Here is a 23,509-nt window from a genome sequence, read left to right as displayed (position 1 = left end):
AGTTCAGTTCTGTGCAGGTTGGGTTTCTCAATACATGAAAAGTACTTGTTTATGTTAAGGACTTAGGTTGCCCAGTATCTAGTATCACAGAATAACCTGTTTTCCCTGGTAATGCGTGCTTATTTTACAAATTCTGGTTTTAAATAGAAGCTTAGACTTTTAGTGACTATTAGCTACATTTTTCTAGTAAATTACAAATTAAATAAACCAAGGCATAAAGAAGGTAAGTGACATACCCAGGGTCACACAACTAGCAAGTGTCTGAGGCAGGATCTGAACCCAAGTCTTCCTGACTTTGAGTCTGGTACCCCATTCACTTTTCAACACTGCCTGTAGTAGACCTGCATATGCTATATTAGTTGAGAACAGACCCTTCCCATGCTTAACCCTTTCATGTTCGGTTTGGCAGGTAAAGTAAAGAAGTGCCTGTTTCGTACTGAGGAGGTTGATCTTGACTAGTTTTCATCTAGACTTCTGTTTAGAAGCTTTTCTTTGGGATGAGATTTTAGTAATCAAAGATAGATCTATGAGTAATTCCCTAATATATGCCTAGCTTTGCAGAAGCTGGAGAAGTGCACCTGTTCTCAAAAAGGGTGTTTACAGTTTAGTTTAGAAACTCAAGCTAACACTTGTGAAGAAATTAGCAGGCTCAGTATTGTACTGATAGAATATGAATACAGTGAATACAGCAGGATTTCTGAGAAGAGGGAGTCTCTGAAGGTCTTGGGTAGTTGTAGAATGTTTCATGGATGTGGGAACTCAGACTGGGTGGGGCTTGAGAAGGTAGAAGGAAGGAAGGAAGAAGGAGGCTGTTCTAAGCAGGGGAAGTGGCTTAAAGACAAACATTGGGTACTGTACATGCAGTATTGTGAGGAGTCCTTCCTGATTGGAATAGACCAGATATGTTTCAGAACTAGAAAATACACTAATGTTTCCCCCCTGGATTTCCCACCTCTTCTTATGGGGATAAATAGAAAAGAATGTTTGTAGGTTTACCTCTTTTTTTTTAATGAAAACAAAACAAGTCCCTTAAACATTACAGTTTGAGTTGTTAAAAGGATGCATCTTAATGTCTCATAAAATTTTGTCTACCTTGGCAGTAGATTCATTATTCCATTTTGGAGCAACTGGTACTTAAGGAAAGAAGTGTGTTTATAACTTCCTGCCAGTTGTGGAATGTGTCCTAGAAACCATTCCTGTGAAATAAACATTGTCAGTGGTACTGTACATACACATTCATGCCTCTTTGTGTGTGTGCCCATGTGGGGGTGTGTAAAATGTTTTCCTTCATATGAATGTGTTGGACTTCTTTTCCAGGAAACACAGGTCCATGAAATGTTCAGGAAGACTATTGTCTCTGGTGTGGGGGCTTGCTGAGCCCTTTTCAGAGCTGCTCATCCATCTTTGGTATCCATCTGATTCACCCAACTCTCACCTTAACCCACCCCTCTTGCAGACTGCCCATTTCTGCCTAGGGCATCGTCATTCTTCCAGTCATTAAGGTTTTCAACCTCAGGATCCTCAACTCCCTCCTCTTCACTCACAGTATACATCCAATTAGTTGCTAAATCTTGTCATTTCTGTCTGTTCAGCATCTTTCCCATCTCTCCCCTTCTCTCTGTTCACAGAGTCTTCTCCCATCCCATCCTCGTCACTTCTAGCCTAGACTATTACAGTAGCCTCCTGAATGGACTTCATACCTCAAATTTCTCACATCTCCAATCTTTATTCTCCCCAGAGCTGCAAAAATCATTTTTTCCCTACATCGGTCAAAAAGCATTTATCTAATAGAGCACCAGCCCTGGATTCAGAAGCACCTGACTTCAAATCCGGCCTCAGACACATAGCACTTACTAGCTATGTGACCCTGGGCAAGTCACTTAACCCCATTGCCTAGCCAAAAACAAAACCAAACCAAAAAAAACATTTATCTAGCACTTATTTTGTGTAGGGGGCCGTGCTTAAGGAGTCAAAGACAAAAATGAAGAAGAGTACCTAAGGTGTATACCTGACATGTTTTTCCCTTATTCAGTGGACACCAGTGAATCCCAAATGACTCTAGGTTCAAATATTATTTCATTTTATCTCATCCTTTTAAAGTTTCTGTTACTGTATAAGTTTTATAATAGCATAACAGAACATGTTTGTCATTTGTGAGTAAGTAAATAAACATGTTGGGGGTTACACACTGAAATTTTTTTACTGAGTTGGGGAGGGGTGTATAATTGAAAAAAAGTTGGAGACCATTTCTCTAGTTGACTATTCACTTGTGAGACTAAGAAATGACAGTTATTCTATCTGGAGGTTGGATTTGACTTAAGTAATTAAGGAGGTGTTAATCTTTAATATGCATTCATCTTTGATATAATATTTATATCTTAAAACTTTGTAGTTTGGGGAAAGGACGAGATTTACTTTGTGTACAAACCAACATTAAAACAATAGGATGGATTAGCTCTGCTGTTTTCACTCTTCAAACATTTTTTTTTTACCAAGAGATAGCAATTTACAACTTGAGAACTGAAAATAAGCATCTATTTAATATTGCATTGGATTTTCCTGAACACTAAATTTATATCTGTGAGCCATTTGAGAACCTAATAAATTCTGAAGCTTATTTATAAAAATTTTTGTAAAGTAGTTTCATGTATATATCCTTTTTTAAAATCACATTTTGTTTAATTAACATGATTTATTGGAGAAAATGAGATGACTGGGAGCCATCCCCCTCCCTCTGGCCAAAGAAGGCTACTCTGGTACTTTTTTACTTTTCTCTATCTCCTCTCCTGTGAGGAAATGCCACAGCTATAAATTTGTCAGTTCTACAGAGATTATAGTAATGTACTAGTTCTTTCAAGTCCCAAGAAACCATGTGCTTTGCTGGAAAACACAACATTCCAGCATTTTCTTACAGTGTTCTGAGGCCCTCCTAGCTGTAAACCTTTGGAGACATGAGCAGTGACTGGATCCAAAAAGATCTGGAACAGTATTGCTTCAGAGCACTTCCCAGACTTCTATCTACCTCCACCGTGCTACTGATAATCTGGAATAGTCTTAGAGTTGTTCTCCAATGTGACAGTTCGTTCAGCCTGCCCCAAATACAGCTGCATTTTGTGTTTGCCTGTTTGCTAAGATAATTGTTTTGGCCTCCTGATAGCATCCCTTTAACCACCAGTCCAAAGTGGGGCATTTGGTTTATAGACCTATAAAGTAAAGGGAATGTGCTTCATGTATTTAGATGATTAATCTTCTGCTTCTGATGCTTGTGATCCTTATGATGGTAACTTGAGAGAATGTTGATTAGGAAAGGTCTTTGGAACCCTTAGAGCCTTTTCTCTGTCACCAGAGGAAGAAGAGGGATGACTGTAAGAGAAATCAGAATGAAGAGCAGTTTGGAAGTGAAGGTGCTAGCTGTTTTTCTCTTCTACTCCTTCCTTTATCCCCTGAGGTCTATGCCACAGTATTCAACTGGGGATTGGCAGGACAGCTGAGATACAACTGAGGATTTGGCCCTGGAGTATTCTGTAGCCACTGTGCCCTATCCCAGCCACTGATTAGTCTTCTAGTTTTGAGGGGGCAAAAGAATTAGGTAGCAACATGACTTAGCAAATATACTGCTGGACTTTCAAGTGGGGAGATCAGAAATTTAAGTATCACTTCAGATACTTAAAGGCTGTGCAGCCCATGGGCAAGCCATAAACTCTTGGTACTTTTATTTCCATGTCTGTAAAATGGGAAAAATCCTTATACTACCTAGTTTACAAAGGCAGCCAGGTGGTTCAGTGGATAGAGCTCCAGGTCTGGAGTCAGGAAGACCTGAGTTCAAATCCAGCCTCAGACACTTACTAGCTGTGTGTCTTTGAGTAAGTCACTTAACCTTTTCTGCCTTAATCCACTGGAGGAGGAAATGGCAAGATATTGCCAAGAAAACCCCATGGATGGTATTGACATGTTGTGGTCCACAGAGTCAGACACAACTGAACAACAGCCCACTTTGCAGGGTTGTGAAGAAAGAGATTTACCAACTTTAAAGTATAACATAAATACGAAGTATCATTTTAATTAACTTGTATTAGAATTATACATTTAGAGGTAGGTAGATGGCACAGGGAATAGAATGGTGGAGTGGAGACGGGAAGACCTCAGATACTTAGTAGCTGGGTGGCAAGACACAACATTTATCTGCCTCAGTTTCTTCTTCTGAAAAAGGAGATGATAATAACAGCACATATCTCCCAAGGCAGTTGTGAGGATAAAAGTTAATATTTGTAAAAGTGTTTGGCAGATTTTTGAAGTGCTATATAAGTGTTAGCCAGTAATGGTAGTGGTAGTAGTAGCAGTACCAGTAGTAGTAGTAGTAGTAGCAGCCACTACCAGGCTGTCGTCATTGTTGTTGTTGTCGTCGTTGTCATCATCATCACTTCCTAAGGGCAGGAACCATGTTGTATTCTTCTTGTCAATAGTCCTGGAGAGGTTGGCAAGAAAAGCATGTCTTGTGGGGAAAAGAATGATTTTTTTTTTCTGTGAAACCAATAACTAATGAAGTTCTTGCTGCTTTTTTCCTTAGTTTCCACCTGGCTGCATCAAGAGGGCACGTGGAGTGCCTCAAGGCCATGGTTCTACATGGAGCAGATGTGACATCACAAGATACTGCAGGTACATTTTCTCCATCATTAAATTCCAATGAAATGAAGTTTTGTTTAGTTGCCAGGATTCTTTCAGCACTTTTTTTTTTGTTTTTCTCTTTCCATAGCAACTGTATTCTTAGCTTTATCTGTTTTCATTTTATATTTAGTTATTAAACTGAAATTATTAGGCTTTGAACATTTTTATTAGAAGGATAAGAAGAGAATGAGTAAATTTATTTTTAATTTTAAAAAGCATTCTAAAAAGTTCTGTATTTTATGAATAATACTGTATCTGCATATTCTGTCTACAAAGTTATCAAACATTTACTGTGATGTAAAGTAAATAGGATCCTATATATGTAGTCAACTTGTGATTGTACATACATATGGAAGATAGGAAGAAAATAGTCTTGGTTTTGATATTAGCAAAATCTAATTGCCGGGGCAGCTAGGTGGCACAGTGGATAGAACACCGGCCCTGGATTCAGGAGGACCTGAGTTCAAATCCGGCCTCAGACACATAACACTTACTAGCTGTGTGACCCTGGGCAAGTCAGTTAACCCCATTGCCTAGCCGCCCAAAAACTCTAATTGCCGTACTGCATGAGACCCATCCTCCAGTTGGGCCCAGTATTCTGTCTCTGATATAGGCAATATTCACACCATATGTTACCCAACTGGCAGAATCCAGTGCTAACACAGCATAGGCTGATTATGTGTCCATTGTCCTTTTCAAAATTTTAATCTTTTTTGTTTTGTTTTATTTTTTGGTGAGGCTTTGAGGTTAAGTGGCTTGCCCAGGGTCACACAGCTAGTAAGTGTCAAGTGTCTGATCTGAGACCAAATTTGAACTTGGGTCCTCCTGATTCCAGGGCTGGTGCTTTCTCCACTGCGCTATTAGCTGCCCCCAAATTTTAATTTCTCGAGCCACATTGGCCACCATCTACTGCGTACCATCCTGCACATTGAGTTTTCAGAACTTCCACGCGATGGTGACCCTAATGCATAGAATCTCAGAGTCAGAAAGGACCTCAGAGGTCAGCTAGTCAAATCCATGCCTTCACTGCGTCCCCATGCAACATCCCCAGCAAGGAAGCACTCAACTGCCACTTGAAGACCCACAATGATGGGGAGCTTGGCTCCTCCTGAGGCTGCTTAGTCCATTCTGGAACACAGTTTTCCCTCAGGATGGGCAGTGTTTGTCTCTTTGCAGTTTCTGCATCTTACTCTTGGTTCTGTCTTCTGGGACAAAGAAAACAAGTCTAGTTCTTGCACTTGACATCTCTTTAAATGCTTAATGACAGCTAGAACCTCCAGTCTACCCTCAAGTGTTATCTTCCCAGATTAATCTCTCTTACAGCAGATCCTTACAGGGCATGGTTTCCAGCCTTCCTGCCTTCATAGTCAACCTCTCCTGGACTCACCAGAACTTAAAAAGATCCTCCAGATGTGGCTTGACCAGAGTAGAGCACAGTGAGATTGGATTGTTACCTCCCTCATCCATTTCCTTTTAATCCTGGATGTAACTAGTCATTGTAAAGATAAAGTAACATTTGCAAAGCCCTTCACACAGTGCCTGGCATATAGTAGGCACTATTTAAATGCTTGTCGACTTCCCTCTTAGTACTCAGTTGTTTTTGTGTTTTCTTTCCCGTTAGATTGTGATCTTCCCAGGACAGGGACTGCCTTTTGCCTTTCTTTGTCTCACCAGTGCTTAGCACAGGGCCTGGCACATAGTAGGTGCTTAGTAATGCTTATTGACTATCTCTATTAATATAGCCTAGGACCATGTTAGCTTTTTGAACTACAGGGTCAAACAGTCAAAGTTCATATAACAGTTCACTGAAATCCTAAGAAATTTTTCAAATGAACTGTTTCCCATGCCTCCCATTTTGTACTTTTTAAAACCCAGCTATACAGCTTTACGTTTTTCCCTGTTAAATAAATAAAATTTCATTTAGTTCAGCCCATCATTCTAGACCTACGAAATACTTTTGGAGTTTCCAGTGTGTTCTCTGCTTCTCTCAGTTTCATGTCATGTACAGATTTGATAGGCATGCTTTCTATGGCTTCATCTGAAAATGGTACAGAGAATGAGACCCAGTACATATGTTTGGGGTAGAGCCCCAGAGCTCTCCTTCTGAGTTGACGTGTATACACACACACACACACACACATGTTAGACTGCCTTTTCCTTGAAAGCTATCAAGTCACCTTGGTTGGCTCATGGCACTAAAGACTCAGACAAGAATTTCTTCATCACCTGAATACAGAGCCGGCATGAGGAACTCTTTCTGATGGATCATAATGGTTAACTCAGGCAAGGGAGCTCTATGCTCAGCTGAATCAACTTGAGGTATTGTTATTGAGTAACCTTCTCCTCTTATAGCTAAGGAAATCTGTTATTAACTTTTGAATGACCTGCAAATGTCTTCTTTTATTCTACAAGAGGATTTGCTTAAGTTAGACCCAGCCCAGAACCATCACCAGAACTCCTCATATTGCCCGTATGAATATCATGGAGCAGTTTTTCAAATTAATCCCTTGCTAAAATCTAGATGAACTAGGTCCATGACATCACTTTAATCTGGTAGCAGGAGTGTGATGATAAATGCTTAACAACCAGCTCCCCAATTTAAAAAAGTACACAGCACACTTTTCAGTTTAATCTTTATTGCTAAGACCTTCAAGTCTAGATAATCAACAAAACAATAAATGAAGCTCCGGTTTGTAGCAGTTTCTAAGGTATAAATGCTCACACTGAAAATTTAACAATCTGGCTAGGATCTGGCTCCAGTACCCCTCTGTCACTAGTGGGCTAATAACCTTATCAGTAATGTACATTAGGTTAGTCTGGCAAAACTCATTCTTGGTAAAACTGTTCTGACTCCCAAAGATCAACATTGTCCTTTATAAATGCTTACCAGCCATCCCTTTGATGTAGTCTAGAATTTTGTCAGGAATCTAAGGCAAGTTCTCTACACCATAATTTGAAGATTCTATCCCTTCCCATTTTTGGAAATTTGAGTAACTTCTGCCCTCCTCCAGACCTATGATACCACTCCATATTTGTTCACCAGCTATTTCAGGGCTACAAGTTATAGTTTGTTAGGATCTGGTGATCTGAAATCATTGAGAATGGTTAGATACTCTCTCAAGTATCTTGGGTTTCAATACATGTTAATTATTTTAGTTAGTAGGGGAAAAAAACACTGGAAAAAATTTCAGTTTGAATCAGTGGACACTTAGTTGACTGCTGGGTGCTAGGCTCCATACTAATCGCTGGGGATACAAAGACAAAAATGAAAATAGCTCCTACCCTCAAGGAGGTTATCTTCTATGAGGGGAGAAATATATACACAAAATATGTATGAAGCAAATTTCGAAGTGATATACTAGAGAGCCAGGCTGTGAGCCAATGTAATAATTGCCTCTGAGTATAAGGATTTTGATCATAAAGTAGATACTTAGCAAGCGCTCTGACCTTTTCAGAGGACCTGAGATAAAAACAGAGGATAAATTGTAGCAATAAAGACAATTGGATAGGTTTGAGAAAAGTTTTAAAATACTGTACAGTGAATAGAGTTCCAGGCCTGGAGTCAGGCAGACCTGAGTTCAAATGTAGCCTCCATGTGACCCTGTCCATATCACTTAACCTGGCGTGCCTCAGTATAAAGTGAGTTGGAAAAGGAAATGGCAAACCACTTCATTATCTTTGCCAAGAAAACTCCAACTGGGGTCACAGACCAAGTCAACTGAAATGACTGCACAGCCACAACAGATGTAACTCTGAACAAAGCAGTGGCCCCGAGGGCTCTAGGCCTGGAGTGTCAAACACTCCTTCGTGTGACCTCAACCAGATTACAATGTAATTGGGAAATACTTAACAAGAAATAAAAATACAATAAAACATAAATAAGATTTTTTTTAAAAAAGTGAAACAGTGATGTTTAAAATGCTGAAATAAAAGCATCCAGAGGGGATTGTAGAGTCTCTCTCCCTAGAGACCTTCTGAGTGCTTCTTTGGCAACATCCCATAAAGTTTAAAATGTATTCATGTTTTTGAAATATTTTGTTATTGCCTTCTAAATTTCCTTTCTAACCTAGCCAATATTTAACAATGTATCATTTAATGCCCCAGGGATAGACAGGCACTCTTGAGAGTTTTTTCTTTATAGTTTTATTGCTTTTGGTCTGAGCAACAAATGGGCAACCTACTCCATTGTCTCTGTTGCTATGGTCAGTCTCCATTTTTGCCCCTCGCAGTCCTCTGAGAAAGTCAGAGTGCTCGTTAAATATCTGCTTGTTGATCGATGTCCTTGTAGTCAGAGGCAGTTATTACATTGGCCCTCAGCCTGGCCCTATGACATTACTTTGAATTTACTTCACGTGTGTTCAGTAACTTTTCAGTTGTGTCTGACTCTTTAGGGCCCCATTTGGGATTTTCTTGGCAACTATACTGGAGTGGTTTGCCATTTGCTTCTCCGGCTCATTTTGCAAATGAGGAAACTGAGGCAAACGGGGCTTGCCCAGGGTCACACAGCTAGTAACTGTCTGAGGCCATATTTGAACTCAGATCTTCCTGACTTCAGGCTCAGTACTTTATCCACTGAGCCACCATGGATTTACTCCATACCTATTTTATATACATGTTTTTCCCCTCGTAGAATAAATGGCCTATAGTATTTCTGCCTGCTAGTATTTACTTATCATACCTTTTTGGATTTGATTACCTCCCTCCCCTCCCACAACCAAAAATTTCATTTTCTCAATGTATCTTATGTCAGTTTGGTGTTAGGAAGAAAGTAATGTGAACAAACTCATTTGCACTAACTTGGAATGACTGATAGGCTCTTAAATCTTAAATATTCCCCAGAAACAGAATTGACTCAAGCTTACCTCCACAGGAATAAGTTGATTCAACTTCATGCAGCTTTCCAGGGAACAATCTGTGATGAATAGCTGAGTTCATTTTTGGGGATCAGTATTTATTGAACTGTATTAACTATAATCAGTAAAGCAGTTTTACCTTTAAAAAAAATTTTAAGGCCGGATTCTTATAATCCAAGAGGATTTCAAATTTGCAGAATTACAGGCAAAGTAACAGACTCAGGAAAACTTTCAGACAATGTGGGAGAAAGATTAATTAATTAATAATTATATATATAATATATGTAATAATAATAAATTAAAGGAAGTTAATAACAGATTAATGTCCTCTAACCAGAACACACCCCACTTTCCCTAAGATGTCCCTGGTTTTCAATTTCTTTCACCAATTTAGAACCCACAGATTCTGTCTTAGCTTCCAAGTTCATTTTTTTCACAAGGTTTGGGGGTTTCTGACTGAAGAGGTAGGGCAGAGATTATTGCTTGTAATTTCCAAATCAGGTACTGCCTTCTATTTTGAGGCCAGGTATGCTCAGTAATATGTATGAGTTGGCATAAATTATAAAATAATAATAACTAGCATTTACATAGTGCCTTAAGATTTGAAAAGTGATTTTCAAATATATCATTTGGTCTTCATATCCACCCAATAATAGGTGCTGTTATTATTCCCACTAAGGAAATTGAGGCAGATAGAGGTTAAGTGACTTTTATAGGGTCACATACCTAATAAGTGTCTGAGGCTGAATTTGAACTCAGGTATTTCTGACTCCAGGTCCAGCACTCTGTTCACTGCATCATTTAGCTTTGGAGAATGGAGAGTGTAAAATCAGGGCTTCTCAACAGCAGATTACAAATTCATGGCATGCTCCTAAATCGCTACTTGTAAGTGGTTCCTAATTAATAAACAGGATGCTCTGGGTTCCATTTCACTCCCACAGCCCTCCTTTCTTCCCCACCACACACCTTCCTTCTGTCACCTCTCCAGGTTACAAGTAGGTAGGTATGCCCTTTATCTGAAGGTGAACAATTCAGCCTCTGTTGCTGAAAACCACATGAAAATCTCTTTTCCTCATAGTTGTCTTCATTAGGAGATAACCTAGGGATTTGGAAAGCGTGTGCAATGTTTGTGTTTTATTTTTTTGACTCAGGACACAGTGCTTTACACCTGGCAGCCAAGAACAGCCATCCTGAGTGCATTAAAAAGCTTCTACAGGTAAAGTAGTGAAACCTTTAAACTTTATCTTATCTTTTTTTTTTTTTGGCTTAGAAGCTTCTTTTTCCTTCAAGGCATCTTAAGGTAACTACTTCACCTTTTTCTATAATCCTTTTTAGTGCAGAATAGTATGTTTTCCTGAGAAGCTTCACCATGGGAATGGTATCCTCTGGGGAAAAAACCTAGCTTGGAATGCTATCCCCATAGCAACCCTATGAGCAAGAATAAGCCCCAGTCCAAATCTGGTGCACCTTCCTGGGGCCTAGATTAGTTCCACAGCCCTCTTTGCTCAGTCCTTTTTTTCCCCCCTTATCCTAAGGAAAGGACAAATTCAGAAATAGTCTCTATCCAAAATAGCCAGAACAGTTTGTAAATTACTTCTGTTTCTCCCTGTCCTTAACTCTTTAACTAACTCATTAATTCTCTTTTGGAACTGTCAAACACTATTTTCCTAATTGTTACAGGAATAGCTTCTAGTATTTTGACTTTTATTTATAGCAAATGGCATGGTGGTGTTCTTTCTTTAGGGGGGAAAAACAAAGATAACGCTAGCTGTGGTTTGGTAGTCTTACCCAAAAGCTTGTGACTGAGTTTAAAATTCAGTCTTTAGTGACATTAAATGGCAATACAGATAGTGACATCCAGCTGTTGCTGGTCATATTGCATCCTAGGCATTTCCACTAACACAGGAAAGAGTTTGGCTCGAGGAAGACCAATAAAATATTTGTTCAGAGTGATGGCTTATTTGTCATCTGCCCCTTCAGAGACACCATTTGGGATCAGGCATCTTGCAATCATTTAGCTTTGTTATTTCTCATGCAAAAGTGCGCTCACATTCTTAAACTTGTCAGGGTCTGGTGATCACACAGCTTCTCGTCTTGCATTACATGATGCAAGCTGCCCTCTGAGTGCCAGGAATGCTTAAATTTAGCAGGTCTTTGAAGCTAAATTCAAGAACAGCAGATTTATATCTTTGATTTTGTGTGTGTGTGTGTGTGTGTGTGTGTGTGTGCATGTGCGCAGTTTTCTCCTGAATGCAGTTAAAATAAAAGCTTCCATACCGATGCTCTGTGAGGCCAGGAGCAATCCAGGAGAATATAAAGTCCTTGAGTAAAAGAACTTTCATTGTTGCCTTTATGTTCCTCATGTGGAGCATATTTTATTCATTTGTTGTAGATGGTATATCTATATCTATATCTATCTATCTGTTAAATTGTATTTCACCTTGATCGACCATTGTCACAAAGCTAGTAAAGGTTAGGAGGATCTGGGTTTGATCAGTTCATCAGTCAATAAACATTTATTAAGCAGCGTATTTCTTAATGTTGTCATTTCAATTGTGACTGGCTCTTCATGACCCCATTTGAGGTTTTCTTAGCAAAGATATGGAGTGGTTTGCCATTTCCTTCTCCATCTCATTTTATAGATGAGGAAACCAAGGTAAACAGTTGCCCAGGGTCATGCAGCTAGTAAATATATGAGGCTGGACTTGAACTCAAGTCTTCCTGAGTCCAGGCCCAGGGCTCTATCCATTGTACCACCTAGCTGCCCCAGCAGCAGCAACAACAACATATGCTAGGAACTATGTTAATTCTGGGTTTAAATAAGTCCTTCCTGTGACAGTACCATGAATTCTATGACCATAGGCAAGTCACTTAATTTCTTAGTGCCCTTAGAAATACTCTAAGAATTAAAACACCCAGACCAGTTTCCAGTCTGTTTTGGTAAAGAGAGTTTACCCATTTACAGTTTCCCACAGTAATGAAATCACAGGCCTAGACAAGGGAAAAAAATACAACCATTTAGAGGCCTTTCCAGTACCCTGTGTGTGTGTGTGTGTGTGTGTGTGTGTGTGTGTTTTAAGTTATAGACTCCTTTGGCAGTCTGCTAAAGCCTTCAGACTAATGTTTTAAGATACTTAAAATTAAATGCATAGGATTATAAAGTAAACCAATTTTATTAGAGTGCAGTTATCAAAATATTTTAAAGGTTCACTGACCCCAGCCCCTGCTTCAGAGTTTAGGTTGTTCTTCATTGGCCGTCCCATTTCACTTCAGCTTAGTTACCTCCAGTCCTGAAATCTTGTCCTGCTCCTCTTACTTGCCTTATGGGTCTGGCTTTGCCTCTAAGCTAAAACTGATTCTGATAAACTAGAGGTTCTGCTGGGTCAGGACCACATAGCATCATAGATGCTGAGTTAGAAGAGGCCTCAGAAGTCATCGAGTCCAGCCCCTTCATTTTACAGATGAGGAAACTGAGTCCAAGAGCCTGCCAGAGGTCACATGGATAGTAAGCATCAGCAGAAGGGATCTGAATCCAAGTCCTCTGACTCCAGTGCCTCTTAGCCCTGTACCATGCTGTCATCCCATAGTCAGGCTTCTAGTATAATTTTCTTTCTGTTTAGATAGAAATGTATGTGCATAGAATTTTTTTCTATGTGGTTTAAAGTTCTGAAGGTTTGATTTATATTTTAGCAAAATTAGATCCAAATGTAGTAAGCTGTAAACAGATCTTCTTTCTGGTGCTAAAAGATATTCCTCTCATTTCTGAGGCTCCCTCTTCATGTTACCCCCAACTCTCAAATGACTATCATAACTTTATTTTCATTTTAGAATACTTGTAAAAGCCTCATGTCTCATATTGGGAACACTGTTTTTGAAGACAGGGCAAGTTGAATTGGAATAATTATTCAAAATATATGTATATATTGTGATTGTGTTTTTTGTCTTTCAGTCTAAATGTCCAGCAGAGAGCACTGACAATTCTGGAAAAACAGCTTTACACTATGCAGGTGAATTTTTCCTTCTGTTTCTATACCTGTATCTCTCTCTTTTTAATTTTATTTATTTTATTCTGAGCTTAAGTAATAAAACAAGTATATCCATAACATAATAGAATAGGAGAAAAAAAAGATTGCACATGAAACTTACAAATCTCTATTATGTACAACTTGCGATTCCTTTTAGATATATAATAAAATTATCAGGTAACTTTTTTTTTCTCCCCCCTCCTTTATCTCTTGAAGAGATTCAAACTTCTTATTTCTCCTATTCCCTCCCCTCATTTAATCTTTCATAATCAAGGTGCACATCCCTCTAGCTCTCCAGCAGAGAGTTCCCATTTTAATTCAGTTCCATTCAGTAAACATTTATTAAGCTCCTACTATGTGCCAAACACAGTGCTAAGGGCTGGGATACAAAGAGACAGAAGATAGTCCTTACCCTCAAGTAGCTTATAGTGTATTGGGGGACATGACATACAAACATATCCTAGCCTCAAAGCCACATGTGACCTTCTAGGTCCTTGTGTGCGGCCTTTTGACTGACTTGAGTCCAAGTTTTACAGAGCAAATCCTTTTGTTAAGGGGATTTGTTCTGTGAAGTTTGGATTCAAAGGGCTGAATTTGAGGACCTAGAAGGCCACAGGTTCCCCACCCCTGAATATGCAAAACAACTTATGCACAAGATAAAGAGGAAATAATTAATAGAGGGAAGGCACTGGATTAAGAAGGGCAGGGGAAAGCTTTCCTGTAGTAGATAGGATTTTAGTTGGAGCTTAAAGTCAGAGAACCATTCTGTAAGAAAACTACCATTTACTTATAGTATTAAGTGCAGAGAAATGCCCAAATGAGTGGCAATCATGGCTTTTATGCAGTTGTTCAGTGAGTAGGCACTTAAAGCTTACTATGTGCCAGGCTCTACACTAAGCATTGGAAATACACTACAAGTAGAAAGAAAGATGATTCCCTCACTGAACTTAGTTTCTAGTAGGAGAAAACAGCACATAGAACAAAGCTGAAAAGCAGGAGAAGAGGGAGAAAAGAGGTAGAAGGTAGTGCAGAGTACAGCCTGGGGAAGAATGATTTTTCTTTAGACTGTGAATATGATCATGAGTGGAAAGGAGTTGAAAGCAGTGAAGACAGAAAATCCAATACAAATATTTTTAGTTAAACCTTTAATTTTCCACCAGCTCTTGACTTTTATTGTCGTTGTACAAAGATGAACTGTCATAATTTTTACCACTTAGTTTCTTAAGAAAAGGGATTATGTTTTGTGTGTCTTTATATGTTCAGGGTCTCTAGTATAGTGCCCAGTGCACAAAAGGTATCCACCCAGTCTATCAGCAAGAACTTATCAAGTATTTTCTTGGTGCCAGGTTGTTAGTAGAGTTAGAATCATTATTATAGGAATTAGGATTGCTGACAGCCATGGTTATTTACCTTGAATTTATTTTGCATGTATTTTCCGTATACTTATATGTATATGTGTTGTTTCCTTCACTAGAGTATAACTCCTTGAGGTCAGGAACTGTTTCATTTTTATCTCTGTAAACCCAGTGCCCCCCTCCTTGTAGGTCCTTCATAAAAGTTTGATAATTAATTCGGTTCATGCTACTAAAAGGAAGCCCAATGAAAACATAGTGACACTGAGCCCTGGGGTGCCAACTTTAAATAATTCTCTTAAAAGTTGAGATTGCTACCTTCCTCCCTTCCCCAGCCATCCATTCTTTGAAACCAAGAATAAAAAAGAGAAAGAAAAAAAAGTTGAGATTAGACAGTGTAACTCATTTTTAAAAACATAAATGGAGCTTGTCAGTGGTCTTGAGTCTATATAGCTGGTAAGAGACAAGAAGATGAAAAAAATGTCTTTTATAATTGTCAACAACATCTCACTGCAAGGCATCTGAGTTAGTGATTTTCCATTTTATTATATGTTCCTTTTTAATGAAATAAGATTTGAGAATGGGGTGAGTGAAAGAGAGAAAGCCATGTGATTTGTTGGGAATTTATTTTTTTCCCTCAGCGGCACATGGATGCCTTCAAGCAACTCGGATTCTCTGTGAGCACAAAAGCCCTGTTAACCTCAAGGATTTGGTGAGTACCATTCACACCAGTAAGTCATCAGAGGTGGAGGGGGAAATTAGTTTACAAACCATTTTGGAGTATCTCAGTGACTCCTTAGCTACTGCATCCTAAGGGCCATTGTGACTTCAACACATTTAATGGAGATTTTGGCATTTAGTAAACCACTCCCTTAGTTCTTCTTCTGAAAAAGAGAGATAATATAATCTTATTCTTCTAATCTCAAAAACATAGGAGGATTAATTTCCAAATGTCTGTAGTGTATTCTAGAAAGAACCTTATGTAAATCTATAGTATAGCATGGTAATTATTCTCTCAGGAATGAAACACTTGACATATGAATTCTGGCCATGTATATGTGTACTTAATTACATAGTATTGTAAGGTCATAGATTTAGAGATGGTAGTGACCTTACATATCAACTAGTATAACCTTTTCATTTTACAGATAAGGAAGATGAGACCCAGAAAGGTTAAGTAACTTGACTAAAAGTCACATAAGTGTTAAGTACCAGAATGGAGATTCTGACAGATCAAATATTCTTTTGGGGGGAAAAAAGTTTTTATTGATGGCTTTTATTTTTATGTCACTTTTTTTTGTGAGGCAATCGGGGTTAAGTGACTTACCCAGGGTCATACAGCTAGTAAGTGTCTGGTCTGAGGCTGGATTTGAACTCAGGTCCTCCTAACTCCAGGGCCTGTGCTCTATCCATTGTCCCAAAGAGTTTATATTCTATTTTTATTTTATTTTATTTTGGTGAGGCAGTCAGGGTTAAGTGACTTGCCCATTTTTATGTCACTTTCATTTCCCATTATTTCTCTCCCTCTCTACCCTTACCCAGACAACCGCTTTTGTAACAAAAAATATAAAATGAAAGAAGGGAAAAAACAGTTCAGCAATGCATCAGTTAAGTCTGACAGTTATGCAGAATTCCACACACATAGTCCTTCCCCTACCTCCTTATCATCTCCTTTTTGGGACAAGCCTGGACCTTATAGTTAAACGGTATTTAGATGAACACATTTTTATTTTAGAGGGAGGAGAGGAGAACAGACTTTCCATTTACATTGATATCCTTGTGTACATCATTTTCCTGGTTTTGTCTGCTTCACTCTGCATCAGTTCATATAAGTCTTCCCATGTTTCGCTGAATTCTTCATATTCACCATTTATTATAGCATAATAGTATTCCAGTTGGACAGTTCCCCAGTTAAGAGGACCAAAGCTCTTTCCACCATACTATACTTCCGTGATTTCACTGTGTGGGTACTCCTCCATTCATGCATGTGGCAACCCCTTCATTACTTAGTATAGACTAATGGTTTCCTTAAGCAAAAAGGAATTATCTGATGGCCATCCTTCTGGTGATAAACTTCTTCTAACTTATCTAGGCTGAATTCTGAGATAGTTAGACATACATGATTTGTCTTTGGCCGTGTGTGTGGTGTGTGTGTGTGTGTGTGTGTACACAAAAATACATATAGTTGTACATCCTCATACGTTTTTATATATGTGTATCTCTTCCTAATAGCTTTTTTAATTTTATCTGTAAGATTTGTTGCTTCATGAGAAATCAGAGCACATGCAAAGTTATATTGAGTGTCTCACCTGGACACATCATGAATTTTAAGGAAACAGCTGATTGTTACCCTCCCAATCCTCATTTGCCTTACTTATTTTACTGACAAATTACTTCAGACCATAGATTCTTGAGAATATGACAGTAAAAAGCAGGGAATTAAAAAGACAAATGAAGGCAAACATTGGGATTGATTGATAGAAAGTGCTTAGAGAGGACCAGGTCACGTGAGATAGAGATTAGTTCTGCTTATAGTTAATCCTTTGGGAGAAGCTTCCAATCTTCTGTCATCTTGATACCTACACTGTCTTATAAGGGGCTGATTATTGAAAGCACACATCTTAACGTGTTGGGAGAACTTGAGAATGTGAGAGGAGACTGTCATCTCATTCCTTACTACCTTTTCTTGGAAGAAGGCTTTTTTCCAACCAATGGTGATGATGTAATGGCCCTGAGGTCTAATCATTCTCTAAACCACCACCTACCTGCTTTTCCCCCTGCCCGAAGCCTCTGTCTCTGATAATTACAAATGTTCCTTTTACCTACTTCATCCTTCATCCTTTGGACTTACCTAGGGTGATTCCTCTCACTAAGGCTTACACGTCTGGGAAAGCTTGATCGTCAAACCACATAATAAGTATTATGTTGCAAAAGTTCACATCAGTACCCTAGTGACAAACTGTATAATAGTAGACCAAATGTGAAACCACTAGTGCAAGACAGGAATTGGCTTGGAGGGAGCAGGGTGCTTTGTAATTCTGGCTGCTGGTATATGAATTGAAATCTTGATCTGAATGTGTTTCCTAGGATGGGAATATACCTCTGCTTCTTGCAGTGCAAAATGGCCATACTGAAGTGTGCTGCTATCTCTTGGATCATGGAGCAGATGTCAATTCCAGAGACAAAAATGGAAGGTACCATAAAATTAATCTTGTTTATGATACTACTTTGGCAACATGGACCTTTTGTGTGTTTTCAGAAAATTACAGCTATGTTTTGGATGGTTTACTATGGGACAATTTTCTTCCTGCCTTCTTGGAGCATCAGGGCCATGGTTAATTGAGGAAATGTTTCCCAGACTCTTGGTGGTACTTAACTAAGTCTATGATGTGGCCGTTGTAGGCGAAAATGAGTGTCATTTTGGGTAGACTGCACTGTCAAAGAAATCTGTGAATAGAGTGTTTTCTTCTTCTTAATATTCTGGGCAAATTGTGAATAATATGAAATGCCTTTGGCTGAGAGGAGGGCAAAGTTAAACACACATTGCAATTAAGTCTATTTTTTAAAATCTGTTGCCTGTGATATATGAATTGCATCTGTGCAGAGCAACAACGTGGAGATTGGTTGAAATCCCTTATGCGATCTTATCTTCTTAGTGGTCTAAAATCAGTTACCAAAAGTTCCTAGTAATTGTATGGTGCATCATCTTGTTGGCTTACTTTGACTAAGTCGTAATCTGTGTCCATTTCTATTAGGGTTTTTAAATTATAAGTAATTTTGTAGCCCCAACTCATTTTGCATAATGGGTAAAATCCTAAAGTTTGAAGAGAGAAGAAAACAAAAATATTAATAACTAAGATAAAATAAATATCCAGAAATTGTATACTACCAAGTTCAGAAAAAAAGTCAACATAATGAGTGTTCTCTCCACTTTGGATCCTGAGCTGCCATATACAGCAATCTAGCAAAGTGACAAAACTATACCCCCAAACCCTAGTGAACTTAAAAACAGAACTCCAGTTTGGGGCGGAGTTTCATTGAAAATTTAATCAGTCATTGTAAAGAATGCCCCAAAATACTGACTCATGGAAAAGCATTAAAATTATTGTCAACTACCTTACATAAAGGTAAGAAAGATGGCCTTGTCGTTGTATTACTGATAGAGGGAAAAAAAATTTATAGCTTGCTCATCAATATCATAATGACTTTAGATTCAGAATAACATTGATTTGAAAATGTAAGTGTTTAAAAATCTTGGGTTATTTAGCCATCTGTAGGCTTTTTTCTTTAATTTTTAAAAAGCATTTAAAAATCTTAGTGCAAGAGTTCCACCAAATGTTATGTTTGAATCAAGAAGTATACCGTAGTAAGAAGCCCTGAACATAGGTAGTATATATACTTTGTTATCATGATCTAGTCTAGTTATTTTTTTTAAGCGTGTATATACACTTAATTTCATATTTGTGCTGTGCCATCAGTAAACAGAGAGAGAGAGAGAGAGAGAGAGAGAGAGAGAGAGGCTAAATCAATCACTTACCAGCTTCACTCTCCCTCCTTTCCTCCTCTCTCTTCCCTCTCTCTTTTCCTTTATTCCTTTCTTCCCCCAATCAATAGCTCTTCATTTATTCTTTTTCCTTGCCCCATGTCCAGTCTATTTTTTCAAGGAAAAAAAAAACCAGAAAGATTTCTCTAGAAAGCGTGATCTCTGTGTTTTCTTAGGACTAAAACTGGTATCTCTCTTTTTTTCTCCAGAACTGCTCTTATCCTGGCTTGTGAAACTGGCAACTCTAACATGGTGGAAGCCTTAATTAAAAAGGGTGCAGATTTAAACCTTGTGGATTCTCTTGGACACAGCGCCTTACATTATTCCAAACTCTCAGAAAATACAGGAATTCAAGGCCTTCTATTATCAAAAATCTCTCAGGACACTGGTATGTGAAAGAAAATAGCCAGTGTTGTTTTAAGTTTTCCCACTATATTTTCCCCAAAGGATAAAATAATTTAAATGTTAGACTTTTTCTGCTTAAAGTATCTTGATGAAACTTGAAGTATTAGTATTGTGACCTAGTCTACCCCCCCAAAAAAAGCAGATTTGCATCTTTAAGATTTATAAAGTTCCTTTTCCCCCCTTTCTCTACAGATGTAAAGACTCCGACAAAACCAAAGCAGGTATTTATTGGGGGGGGGGGGACGTTGCCTTTTCTCAATAGTAGAATTTTTAAATGTTTGGCTCAGACAACTTTGTGCTCTGTTGCTACAGTAATGCAGATTAAATGAAAAATTTGACAGAACTGGAATGTCATTCTTTGGAAGTCTTAATCCAGTGTTTTGAGGTAGTGAAATATAATTCATAGAAACAAATTTAGAGCTATAAGCCACCTCCGAGGCCACTTAGACCAAACCCTTCATTTTACAGATGAGGAAACCAAGGCACAGAAATAAAATGACTTACTCAGGGTCACATACATAGTAAATAACAGAGTCAAGATTTGAACACATCTTATTCTAAATCTAGTGTTCTTTCCATTGAACCCAACTGCATGTAATGTTTGGAGCTGAAACTTCAAAAAGAACTTTAAACTTAGAAACTTATTCATATAAAAATTAATTTAGGAAAACCCAACCCTGTGACTTAGCCTTAGAATAATCCTTGAATTATGGTCATGGAATAAAACCTACACTACTCTGTAAACTTATGATATTTGCTACAGAACTGCACAACTCAGGAAGATTTAAATTGTTAATTTAAAAGGGGGGGAAACTAGCTTTTATTGGTATTTTAAAGGATCTTGCTTTTTTATGTATTTAAGTCAATACTTTGTAAATTATGAATTTTTATGTGGTAGAGCTAACTTAAGACCCCTTTTGTAGTCTGTTTCAGCCTGTTTGGTTTTTGTGCTGAAAATTTTTTAACTATTTGTTTGCCTTATTGATAAGGAAGCATGCACTTGGCTGTTATTCATAGATATCTTGTTTCTCGTTGAGCAGATTTTTTTCCCCAGAACTACAGAGTACTTTATTAAATGCTAAGTACTGTGTTTACAAAAGTTAATTTTAGGGGGAAAGGGGAAGGATGGTATCCCATTCATTGAAAAGGATTTAGTATTGGCTACAATGCCACAAACATAAAGGATTTTTTTTTAACCTATTGGACCAAGTATTCCAAAGAAAAGAGAAAGGAATCATGTTAAGAGGGAGGAAATTATAAGCAATGTATCCTATTATGTATTTACATTGCTCTTTACACAGTAGGCATTTAATAAATATTTGCTGAGTCAATGACTACGATAAATGATTTCTCCTTCCAACCTTTCACCACCCTATTTCACTTTTTGTTTATGCTTTTCTCTCCCCTATTAAAGCATGGAATGCCAAAAGGAAACTTAGCATGCACAGAATACTGTGGTTTTGGGGAGGTTTTTTGGTCATATGTTTCACACCCAGGTAATTACATAAATTTATAGACAGAGAAAGAAGAAATGCATGTGCTACTGAGATTTTTTTCTTGTTTGTTTTGAAAAACTACTTGCTCAGACTTTACTAACCAGACTAACCCGCCTCCCTTCTCTGGCCTGTGAAACTTCCAGCATGATCAAGTCTCTAAAATAAGCTCAGAAAGAAGTGGAACTCCCAAAAAACGCAGAGCTCCACCACCTCCTATCAGTCCTTCCCAGGTAACATAAAATAAAATAAAAAGGAATAATATGGCAAAGTCAAACTTTTTTTTTAGCTTTAACACTAAAAGGAAGAGGTCATAGAACTGAATGATACACTTGAACTTTAGCGTTATCTGTTTGTTAACGTTACTTTGCATAGTACAGCGAAGGGATCTTTACCAGTCATGAAAACAGGTTTGTTTTGCTTTATCACAAAACTGGGAGAAATGTACCGGGATCTAAAGGAGTCTAAAGAGGATATAGCTAAAAAATTATGGCTGAAACTTTATTTGAAGGTGATTTATTTTCAGTTTATATTCAGTTCTTAATTATCTGCACAAGTGGAGTTGGAACAGTGGTGCTGATCAGAAAAGGTTTTATTGGGTCACCCCTAAAAAAAATATACCGTTCTAATTGGGTCAAAACTGAGGAAATAGAAAATTGCTGTGCATTCCCTAAGTGATTCAGTGTGTGTGTGTGTGTGTGTGTGAGAGAGAGAGAGAGAGAGAGAGAGAGAGAGAGAGTTCAGAAGTTAGTGAAATACCAAATAAAACAAAACATCCTAGTTAGAATTTTTATGCAGATATTCTACAAAGAAAGAAATCTACTCAAAGATACAATAAAGAATCATACATCTTCCGTGGAGTGTCTTTAAAAGCATTTTAGTTTACTTATCCATCATTTTCTCCAGTTCCAGTAAAGTTTCTCATGGGCTGTGGGTTGTTTGAGTTTGGGGTTGAACTAAGTTGAAAATAGCTAAACTCTTCTGTTTAAAATTTGATTTGACTGCTACTCACCAGGAGGGTTAGGTCTCTTAGCAATAGATAATTAAGTTGCCACCTTGGTACTGACTTATACAAGTGAAAAACAGAATTTGAGCAAACATCCTCTATTAGTGATTTTATTTTTTGTTTTTCAGTTGAGTGACCTGTCTACACCACGTTCAGTAACTTCAACCCCATTGTCAGGAAAAGAACCCATCTTTTTCCCTGAGCAATCTTTCAAGGTATTCTATCTTTTGTGAATAAGCATATCACAGAATAAGCCTCTGTGGTCAGAGAGATCACATAGCTTGATGGAAAAAACAAAATACTCATACAAAATATTTCAATTAAATACATATTTGCTTAACAACCACAACTTGGGAGGAAGAGTAAAATCTTTAATGATTAAAATGAAACTCTGAACAACACCCACTTCCCCTTATCTCAGGGCTGTTCCAGCAAGGTGTTTAATTTTAGATCCATCTTTATGTGAAGAAGGTACCATTGCTGACAGTGCCTGGTAGCTAATCTTTCTCTTCCCAGGAATATTGTAATCAAACATTCTAAACCCTTGAGTCAGGGAAAAGAAGTTATAGTACTGTAATTTAATACCCTTGTCTCTTCTAATGTGGCAGTGGCTCAAAAGAAATTGTTCATTCTAAAGAGGAATTTTGCCCACAACCAGGTGATTTGGGAAAGAAGAATGGAAAAGAGTTCACTTTCTGGGAGGGGAGTGTTATGAGTGAAGCTGTTCTAAAAACAAGAATTTTCCTTGTTCTTGCACCTTCTTCCTCTGGAAAAAATCTGACTGCTTAAGCTTTTCCTTGTAGAAAATTGTTTCTTGGGTCATTATCTGCTACTCATCTAAATGAAGTCTTTTATTTGTAGCAAGTCCCTCTCCTTGGAATGAGAGCCTCGATTTGAAGTTACAGGAATGTTTTTTTTGCGGTATAGATTGAGATTCACAGAAAAAGATTTCCAAGAAAGAATGAATTAGAGGAAATCATTCAGGGGTCCTATATTGGGGCATATAAGCAATTTTTTTTTATTAAAACATTTCAAATGAGATAATCTTACTATCTTCAATCGTGTTTAGTTTTTTTTGCATATTCTTTATTGTTATATCTTAACTAAAGGTTAGTAGGAGATTATTAACACCAGATAACTTATTGGGGGGCCTCATGGGGCAATGAA

General features: G+C 38.0%; 1 protein-coding gene across 1 annotated transcript in view; it reads left to right on the top strand.

The window, feature by feature from the left end:
* Positions 1-23,509, top strand: part of RAI14 (retinoic acid induced 14) — a 180,533-nt gene that overhangs the window by 144,638 nt on the left and 12,386 nt on the right. Inside the window, 9 exon segments of the mRNA XM_078153225.1 lie at positions 4,568-4,656; positions 10,670-10,734; positions 13,468-13,525; positions 15,537-15,607; positions 17,983-18,089; positions 19,648-19,826; positions 20,036-20,064; positions 21,483-21,569; positions 22,471-22,557. Coding sequence (XP_078009351.1) covers positions 4,568-4,656; positions 10,670-10,734; positions 13,468-13,525; positions 15,537-15,607; positions 17,983-18,089; positions 19,648-19,826; positions 20,036-20,064; positions 21,483-21,569; positions 22,471-22,557 — 772 coding nt within the window.

This window comes from Phascolarctos cinereus, unplaced genomic scaffold, assembly GCF_003287225.1.
Source record: "Phascolarctos cinereus isolate Bilbo 61053 unplaced genomic scaffold, phaCin_HiC Scaffold_4;HRSCAF=312, whole genome shotgun sequence".
In the NCBI taxonomy this organism is placed as follows: domain Eukaryota; kingdom Metazoa; phylum Chordata; class Mammalia; order Diprotodontia; family Phascolarctidae; genus Phascolarctos; species Phascolarctos cinereus.
The sequence above is the reverse complement of the archived record's forward strand: the minus strand, read 5'-3'. Positions and strand labels throughout refer to the sequence as shown.